Below are 9824 nucleotides of genomic sequence, written 5' to 3'. Positions count from 1 at the left end.
TTAAATGTTATAGAATATAATTGCATTTGATGCAATTTATACAACCTATATTTTAATAAAACTATGAGTGTTAATCACTTGACTTGCAATTTTTTTAACTAAAATGTAAATATCTTAGCAATTTTCGGTACTATAATATTCTATAATCATATAAAATTATATGGGATAAAATGATTTAAAATATTCAAAATATGGCTACACTGACAACAACGAAGCTTGAAAAAATAATATTAAGAAATCAGTTAATTGTTTTTACCTTGTAAGGTAAATTGCATACCAACAACAAAATGTTTGCTGCGTAGTCTAAATTCCAGATGACGTTGAAATCGAGGGCGGTGCTTAGAGAAAAACAAATATCAAACAAAATAGTAAAGAAAACAAACAAAAGTTTATGACATAATAACGCACGTATTCTTCAATTTTTCAAAATTGTTCGGTAAAAGCACGTGTGCTGCAAAAACTGTGCAACATAAAAATGGATGATTATATGCCAAATACTTGTTTTCATCGAGATTGTAAAGCCGCATTCAACACCGTACTGGATTTAATCTTGCATATTGAAGTTATTCATCTTGGTAAGAAATCCTGACTATGCATATTTTGCCTGCGAACGCGTGGTTTAATTGTTAATATTGTTGTGTTTTTCGAAAAGATCCAGCAGATTCGAAACATGATTGCTTTAGGAATCCACCGCTGTAATACCAAAAGGTATCGATTCCCAATTACGCCAAACATTCGCTCGCTTGTTGAAACTGAAATGGTAGAGTATTCAGATGATGGTAAGTTGATTCAGTGAGTACAGAAAATCAATTAATAAATCGAAATAGAAATGTCAGTAGAATTTCGCCTTTCTGAGATCGGTAGCATCCCCAGTCGTGCTGACCTTGTTGATACAGAAATGACTGACGCATCGGATGATGGTATGTGAATTGCTAATTTAGAATGGTTTTTTACAAATTAACAATTATCCGTGGCACCTATAGAGACTTACAGGCGGAATTCTTGCCCATTCCCGAAACCTCCTGCATCTAAGGCGCCTAAGTCGAAAAGTTGTCTTGGCGGTGGTTCAGGCCCTGTCGGAATGCCAAGGTTACGTCTGCGACAAGATTTACATTCACCATATAAACGTTTCTGAAAGTTTATAAGTTTTATTGCTCTTTGTTATCATCATAATGCAATTATAATGTTTTTGTTGTACAATTGTTTCTAATAAGATACGCCCAATACTATACTTTACCCTGTACTTAAGATTCTATTTGCAATAATAAAATAATTATATATTTATTTCATGATATTAATAAATAGCAATTAACTTGGAATTTAAATTTCCTCCAAAGACTTTATTTTCAGTGTGTACAAACCTAAAATTGCCGAAAATTATTGAAATTGATGTGAAATTTTAAATTATTATTGAGTTAAAATAATACGTAATATATGATTGTCTGGAATTCTAACTTCACAATGATTTGTGTGTACTTTCAAATAAACAAAAGAAATACCCTACATAAAATAACGCAATGTCACTCAGTTGTGAACTTGGTTAGACATCGCCAAAATGAATACAGGTTAGAATTAATAATTTCGCTTAGATGTCAATGTGTTAAATTATTATTTTCTATTGTGTTATAGATACTGCATCAAATAATGACGAAAATAAGCCTCCAAATGTTGATAAAAGCCAAGTTTGCACAAGCCAGTCGTTATCCTTAAACAACTCGTGTTCATTGATATATCGAATGTTGAGTGCATCGATTTATGCAGTGGTAATATAATTGTATTAGCAAAGTTTGATTTTGCAAAATAAATTTAAAATTTTAGATAATGAAAGTTCCTCGGTCCACAACAGTCGATCTCAACATTCCCAGGATCAGGAAAGTATATATACCCAAGCACAAAGAAGTAGTTCTGGAGGCCAACAGAGAAGTGTCCTAAAACAAAAATCTAGGCCATAAGGCAAATAATAGTCAGTTTATCGGCCAGAATAGGTGTATTGCACGTTGGAAGGATCCGTTAAACACTACTGTCGTGTTTCTGGAGAAGAAAGATGAAAAACAAAAATACCAGAGTAACAAATCTATTCCTTCATATTCACGAAATCAATTAAGTTTTACTAAATCTATACTACGACCAAGGAACAAAAGTAAACATTCACATAGTCAAGCAGGTACTGCTAGAAACTCACGGAAAGAGGAAAAACAACCATGTATTCCTGCAAGAACCCCGGCGGAGGTACTGCAGCATTTTAAACCTGGCCAATTTATACGGAATGGTTGTCCGATTATTGGTTGTCCTCACATTGAGAAAGACATTATGAAAATGAGAACACATTTGGAAAAGAAACATAACTTAAATGACATGTATATCAATTCTGTCCGCATATTTTTTTCTTTTATTAATTGTCATATTTGCGATTACAGATGGATAATCCTTGACAAAACAGCGGACCCCGGTATCGACGTGCGTGCAGTACTGCGTAATATCCGAGCCATGCGTGCAGCTTGCTTTCAGGCCAAAATCTACATCCAACAACTACAGCTTTGCCACAACGGAAGTCCCGCCAAGTTCCTTCAAATGCGATTTCTAAACGTCATGTTTGTTCGGCTGCACTGGGAGTCGCACCACAGGAGGTAGCTGCGGATGATACTGTATTGAAGCCAGGAGAATTACCGAAATTAAACTAGTGATAATATAAGGTGAATATAAAAGAAGTGTTCTAATCACTTTGTGCGTTTTTTTGCATGTTTTGTGAATGACTTCAAATAATCTATTGATATTATTTCAGTTGCTGTAAAAGAGAAGATAAAAAGAAAACAAATGCGAACATTTTGTGACTTTGATGCGTCACACTTCTTTGCAGAAAGGGAGAGCATTGTTTTATATTCTCGATAATTCTCCTTAAAGAGGAAAGACATGGTTTTCACAAGGATATATTTCAATTGCAAGCATGAAGACATGACAAAACTATTTCCAAATTATTTCTATGATATTTATTAATAAAATTATCGAATAATGAATTCTATCTAAACGCGAGTACGAAGAACTGGGAATTTTGCAAATACTGCTTGCTGTAGAGTACTCTTACCTTCTAAGGCTTAGAGTCTAAGAAATATTAATTCGGACAACAGTTGATATGTTTGCATTTGATTGGGATTTTGGGCCAACCCAATCAAAATTTTCATATTTTATCCGTTATCCCGCTGAATCAATAGCACACAATTGAGAAAAAATCTTTTACACAAAACAAAAGCGTTGCTTGCCTAGGCAGCCCGACAGTTCCTAAATGTAAGATTTCAAGAATAATTTAAAAAATTTTATTGTTTAAAAATATTAAATATATTTAAATACAATTTATTTAAACTGCTTTGTGGACTTCTTCTTCGAATTCGAGCTTTTAAGCTCCCTGTAATTAATATGCGAATGTCCCGATAAATAACAAGTATACGTAGCATTCGGGTCTTCAGCTAGAGGTGGCAAAGCTGACCGTTTTTGGGGCCTTATCCCGGCCTGTCGAGATTGAAATATCTTCTAGCGGGGAGTCGGTTTTTGGTAACTGCAACCCGCAACCTGTTCATAATTTATAATCGTGGCATTTCTGTGGCTGGGACACGGTGTGACATACAGAGCTTCATCATCAACAAGTTCGTATCTACGGTAGCTACCTGAAGCTACTGAAGAGTCGCTCAGGTCAAGCGACTCGTCTTCCGGTTGTACGTCAGTTTCTGCTGTCGAAGGGCGGGATCTGGGACGGATTCCCCAAGGGCTATGCCGGCTGAATTCGTGACAGTTTCCACAACTCCCACGGAGGTTGGAACCAGAGGTTTCACGAGGGGTTTCGCGGACCTGGTTTGCGTTTAGTCTTGCCAAACAATTGCTCACTCACTTGTATAAACTTATTAGCAACCTTCTTACGCTAGCGAAAATATATCGACTAATTTATAATATGAAAACTATTACCGAATAGCTGAATCTTACGTTACGAAGCTTCTTCCTTAACTTATCCATTTCGCTGACAATTTTTTTAGATTGCAAGTGATCGCAAATGACTCGTCCTTTTGTCAGATTAAAAATGTTGTTTATAAACATAAACATAGAGAAACGGAATCAGTTTACTTGATTTATGTAGCGGCAAGTATCAAAGAAATTCGAAAGTTATCGCATAATTAAATTATATTTCTACATATAAGTAGAATACATATAAGTAGTCATATTCGGCAAGACGGTTTATAACTTCTCGACACTTAGAACCTACGATTTTAAGCAGATGTTCGGTGTTTAATTAGCAATTCAATAAACTGTTGGTATAGGTAGGTGATAAGCAACATAATTATGATTAATAGGTGCCTGTTATTAGGTATATGGTTAAGTATTCGATGGTAACTTTACATACGACGTTCTTTTAAAGCATATTTTAGCGTGCAGCAAATCTTCGAACACAGCAAACTGCTGCCTACCTTCAGCGACGGGAATAATCAGTAGATATAAAGAAATTATTTAAAGATTATATTTTGTTGAAACGCCCTTTCATGCTAAGGAAGTTTAAGTGTATTAACTGTGAAGCTAATGAGCATATTGTGAAAAGAGTACCCCGCTGACATCATCACCAATCCGGCTAAAACAAGTAACATCTTTATTGTAAAGTAACATCTTTAAACTATTAAGAGAAGGGAAATGTAATTGTCATAAAGGCTCTGTGGTGGATAGCCAACACACGACAATAGTGGAGGTATCATTCGTCCACCAATAAAACGTCACCTGTACTAACGAACCACACCCATTTACCTTTGACAGGCAAACCCCGTTGACAGAACATGGTGATTGCTAGAGATTTTTGTGTAGAATGTCTAATGGCGAATTGTTCAGAGATCCTATAATTTCAGTTCAAGCAAAAAATCAATAATATGTAGGACATTTAGGACATCATTTCAAATTTTCAATCGATTTTTTCCATTCAACTCTTATCGCTTATTGTTTTATCAATAATTTATACTACTCGTATACTAACAATAGGTATTGTAAGGTATGTAAGAAAAACTGTTGGACTAAGAGACCGTGACGGCCAGACTTTCGTCATTTTAGGAAAGATGAAATTTTGTCCATGTGTTTTTGCATATTTTGTTCGTATCATTATTATAACATGCGCTGCTCATTGTCAGTCATCTGGTATGGTTCCAACCCTAGCCAGACACCAGACAATATTTTTATATATATATATATATATATTATTTTTCAATATTTTATATATATTTATATATATATATATATATATATATATATAATATATATATATATAATAATATATATATATATATATATATATGTATATATATAAAAGTAAAAGTTAAATTGTTTAAAAATTAAAATTTAACAAACTATTATACATTTTCAATGCGTCTGGCAGGATGATAGAACCGATCAAACTGTCTGGCGCGAAAGAAAACACAGTTTCATAGCTCTCTGCATAATGTGTATCAAATTCAACTTTCCTAATATAACGATAGTAAAAAAGTTAAAAAATATTATAGTTTAGGGGTGTCTGGCAATGAGCAGCGCATGTTGTAATAATGTTACGAACAAAATATGTAAAATTGGAGTTTGCTAAAATAACGAATTGGAGGTCATCATTTGTACATCTTTGTTGGCTGTTAACTGTCAAAGGAACCACGATCCAGGTTTCATAATTGGGAATCGTTCTCACCTGTATTGGAGACACACATAGACAAAATTTCATCTTTCCTAAAATGACGAAAGTCTGGCCGTCACTGGCTCTTGCTCTATGTGTTTACAATCAAAACATTTTATTTATTTGCACGTTTATTCTTGTTACAACTGATGTTTTCAAGATAGAAGCAAATGTAGCAGTAATAGTTAGGTACATAGCTTACTATTTTTCTGCCTTTTGCGTCGTGATAATTTCTTTCTAGCTTGGCCATCACCTGTAGATGTTTGATCACGTTCATACATTTTTGAAGTCGACGACGTGTTTTTGGCGAATTTGGCGGAAATTCAACTTCTGTTGGCTTTTCGCCAACTGTTCAAGGCACATAGACGAAAAAGCAGCACTAAGAGCTTCAAAATCGGCATTGAGTTGTAGCTGTCTTGCATTCGTTGGTAAAGTCTGGTCATCTAAACTTGGGGCAGGTCAATACTATCTAGCAAGTCTTGTTCGGATTTTTCTTTTGAGCATTTGCCGCATCCCTAAGTGCTAGCTGGCGATCAATGTACATTCTACGGTGAAAGCGGCAACATGAGATTTGGTCACCTTTTGGTACAATAATTTTATGCTCGTCTTTGTGGGCCCATGTTTGTCCGGTTGCATCTTTGCACACAGCGTTCTCTTTGCTATGATTTCAGCTTCTCTTCTCGCTTCGGCCCGGCGTAATCTTCTCTCAAGTTTTCGTTGCATGTAAATGCGCCTTTGAAGACTGCGAAGCGTTTCTTGAGATGGTACTGTTTCAACCTTGACAGATTTATTTCTTTCACGCATCAAAGCCTTCATCGCTTCGTCAGTTTCATCATCGCTATTTTCAAACACGGCGGTGACCTGGAGGTCTACCAGAATTGGTATTTTCTTCTTATGAGTTCCCATGGATGATAATAAAGTACACCTGAAGAATAACAATTGCAAGTTCTCAAAACACTGTACACTATAATATCTCCAACCACCATTAATTTACGATGTGAATGTCACTATTTGTTTATGTTAAAAAGATTAAAACAATTAAAAACATTTGCCATGGCAAACAAGATTTTAAACGGAAATTTAATTTCTTGTCACTTGTTCCAATATAGGTAGGTATGTAGTTATGTAGAGGGCTCAGAATTCTAATTCCTAATTAAGATCTATGCAGGCTTTGATATTATAAATAAAATTAGAAAGTCAAACGCAAATGCGCACAAAATTTCTCGTACTCCTACAATGGCTCCTACAAAATCCACAAAACGCAAGGGTTCGGCCTGCCGGAAGACGTCTCGTGCTAGAAAATCTAAAGCAACGATTTCAAAGTGCAAGAAGCATAGCACCAAGGCCAAAAGTCGCTCCGAAATGCGGCTTATGAAAATATTCAGAAAGATAAAAAATTACTTGCTTATATCGTCGGCACAGCAGAAAAGGAAGCCATCGAAGAAATCCTGTAAGAAAGCAAAAGCTCATACCAAGAAAGGAAAATCATGCACGACGAAAAATAAACGAAAATCTGTAAAAGGCTGCAAATATGCGTCGATGCAACAAACGAAAGACAACCTTGATGTCGATCCCGAAGAAATTAAGCAAGAAGACAAAAATAAGAAGATTATTCCAAACCACGACCAAAATATGAAGAAAACATAAGCTGACAGTTGGTGAAGTACCCCAAAATTATGAAATATTTGTCAAGAGAATAGTCAAGACTTTGAAAATTTTCCATTTCCATGGATTATGATACAAAATTAAAACTTTTACATTTTTAAATATCACAAGCATGTATTTGACAAAACATTTAAATATAGAAAACTGCATTGCGGAATAAAATAAATTTGGTTTTGTTGTTTATAATTTCCAGGTAATCAATTTTATTAAGTTTTATTTTTAAGTACCTATTATGTATATTTAATGCTTAACAATCTGCTATCCAGTGCATGTGGTTGCATATCCTCAGTTCATGTTTAACTTAATTGTCAGTCCGTTCCAGTCCCTTGTGGATCCGGTTTTCTAACAGTCTTCACAAAATTATCATATTATTGAAAAAATAATTACTAAGTTATCTCTACACTTTTAAAAATAAATGTAGGTAGTACTAAAAACTGACGATGATCGGATAGAGGGCGCCACGGTTGATAGGCAGCACACGGTCGACTCGAATCCGAGCAAATGCAAATTCAAATTAAAAGCTGGTGTAACTTTTAAGCTATGGATATGATCTGGGACATCGGACCAATTATAAATCTCAACGTAATTGAAGAGAAGTTGCAGATACTAGCTAATCTGGACATTGATACACAAAATCTGGAACTTGGGTATGTTAACAATCAGTATAACTTATTTAAGAATAATAATTATTCATTTTAGATATTATTTTCTGTGTGATGTAATGTTGCTAATGTTTACTGAAGACGAGCTTGTAGCAGGACTAATAATGTACTTAAATGCACGTATGTTTATACAAACATTTGCAGTTGCAGTTAATTATATTAGTTTGCTGCTGTTTGATTAGTTGTAGAGCACGACTTGCCTTTGGAGGATTCAACAATGATGATTGAACATTTCGTTTACAAAGTGACTGCTTTGGACCATAGTGTTACAAAACCAGTGGCAATATATACCTACAGTAAATTGTTACCACGAGAACTGCCTTTTGCAGAGCAGTTGGCTATGATCAGACAACTCCTGGCAAATATTTATGAATTGGAAGGAAGTGGGCACAGGCTATTCAAGTTTTGAAGGAAATTCAACTAGATTCGGGTCTTCACGGGTAAGTTTTGTAGATTAATTATGTTAGATAATACCAATTGATTTTCCACCTGTAGGCAATTCTCAGCGGATTACAAATTAGGAACTTATTTAAGATTGAGCCGCTTCAGTCTTGAAATCAACAAGGTAGATCAAGCGGAGACTTATATTAATCGCGCGGCGTTGGAACAGGTAGATGCTGAGGACGAGGATCTACATTTGGATTTTAAGGTGGGCTATGCATGCGTGCTTGACTTCCAGCATAGGTTTATTGATGCTGCACAACACTTCAATGATCTAGCTGGCGAAAATATCAGCGATGAGTATCGCTATGCAGCGCTGCGTAGAGCAGTTACCTGCACGTTGCTCTCATCTCCCGGAAAACAGCGCAGCAGATTGCTCGCGAGATTCTACAATGACGAGCGTACCCATTCAATGGAGCTGAGCAACATCATTGAGAAGATGTATCACGATTTACATGTACAGCGCAGTGAACTGAAGGCGTTTGAGATGAGTCTGATGCCTCATCAGAAAATGATCTTGGCTCACGGCTGCACCATATTGGAACTTGTACTTGTTCAGCACAATCTGATTGCGGCAAGCAAGGTGCATCAAAATATTACATTTTGGAGTTGAGCGAGATACTGGAAATTGATCCTGTGAGACTCGAGAGAATTGCGGATGAAATGATATCTGAAAACATTCTAAATGGCATCATCAATCGGTCTGCGTCTCTGATTAACTTTGGTAAGTATTGTAATTTCAGTAGAACACAATGTTTATTACTCTACTGAATGTTTTACATTTGTTCGCAGTATAAATAGAAATACTATCTTGATGGCGAAGAAAAACTTGCCCCCGACAATAGATTAGTTAAACTTTAACGTTTTGAGCAATTTAATAAGAATGTATGCTTTGTCAATCATATGGATTGTCTGTACTTAAAAGACTAGTAGTAGGATAAAGATTAATGATTGTTGTTGTTGCTACTATCATATGCTATCCGCAACAACATATGGAATACAGCAAAATATTCGAACACATTTTAGTTAGGTAATTATTAGGTTCAGATTTACTTTTATATCTATGCGGTTTGTCTACAATGCAGCCAATCCAAGATTTGCAGCCTTGCCAGATTCCGTGCCAAATATACCATCAATATTATAATTGATTTTGATTACAAAAGTAATCAAAAGCCGATATTAAACTTATTAGTAAAAAATAACTACTTTTGTCTGAGATGATGAAAATATATTACTATATTTATTATATCCGTATTTCATAAATTACATCATCAGTTGACAAAGAGAAACGAAAAAGTCGAGACTTGAATTTGGTTCACGTTATTTTATTTGACTGAGTAATATTTTTCAAATTATTCTTATAGTAATTTTGTTTT

General features: G+C 35.1%; 1 protein-coding gene and 2 long non-coding RNA genes across 3 annotated transcripts; all 3 read left to right on the top strand.

Moving 5' to 3' along the window:
* The first annotated feature begins 436 nt into the window (after nucleotides 1-436).
* Nucleotides 437-1128, top strand: LOC135795902 (uncharacterized). Its single transcript, XR_010549178.1, has 4 exons — nucleotides 437-575; nucleotides 653-779; nucleotides 828-920; nucleotides 984-1128. It is a non-coding gene; the product is annotated as an uncharacterized lncRNA (long non-coding RNA).
* Nucleotides 1129-1605: 477 nt separating this feature from the next.
* On the top strand, nucleotides 1606-2686 carry LOC135793932 (uncharacterized). The gene is made up of 3 exons (XR_010548748.1): nucleotides 1606-1763; nucleotides 1819-2357; nucleotides 2418-2686. It is a non-coding gene; the product is annotated as an uncharacterized lncRNA (long non-coding RNA).
* A 5161-nt stretch (nucleotides 2687-7847) lies between these two features.
* LOC135795176 (uncharacterized) lies at nucleotides 7848-8843 on the top strand. The gene is made up of 4 exons (XM_065306760.1): nucleotides 7848-7992; nucleotides 8045-8127; nucleotides 8190-8447; nucleotides 8503-8843. The coding sequence occupies exons 1-3, from the start codon at nucleotides 7886-7888 to the stop codon at nucleotides 8414-8416; spliced, it is 417 nt and encodes a 138-aa protein (XP_065162832.1). The 5' UTR covers nucleotides 7848-7885; the 3' UTR covers nucleotides 8417-8447; nucleotides 8503-8843.
* Nucleotides 8844-9824: the final 981 nt, after the last annotated feature.

The sequence above is a fragment of the Atheta coriaria genome, unplaced genomic scaffold (assembly GCF_025399875.1).
Source record: "Atheta coriaria isolate IRGN ID8LTWV9N9 unplaced genomic scaffold, Caltech_Dcor_3.1 hic_scaffold_1_pilon, whole genome shotgun sequence".
NCBI lineage: Eukaryota > Metazoa > Arthropoda > Insecta > Coleoptera > Staphylinidae > Dalotia > Dalotia coriaria.
This window is presented reverse-complemented; position numbering and strand designations above follow the sequence as displayed.

Bases quoted from the DNA above. Each gene is read 5' to 3' on its own strand.
- LOC135795176 (XM_065306760.1), top strand. From the start codon at position 7,886: ATGGATATGATCTGGGACATCGGACCAATTATAAATCTCAACGTAATT. The intron at 7,993-8,044 runs GTATGTTAACAA...TATTCATTTTAG, and splicing joins ACACAAAATCTGGAACTTGG to ATATTATTTTCTGTGTGATG. The intron at 8,128-8,189 runs GTATGTTTATAC...CTGTTTGATTAG, and splicing joins AATAATGTACTTAAATGCAC to TTGTAGAGCACGACTTGCCT.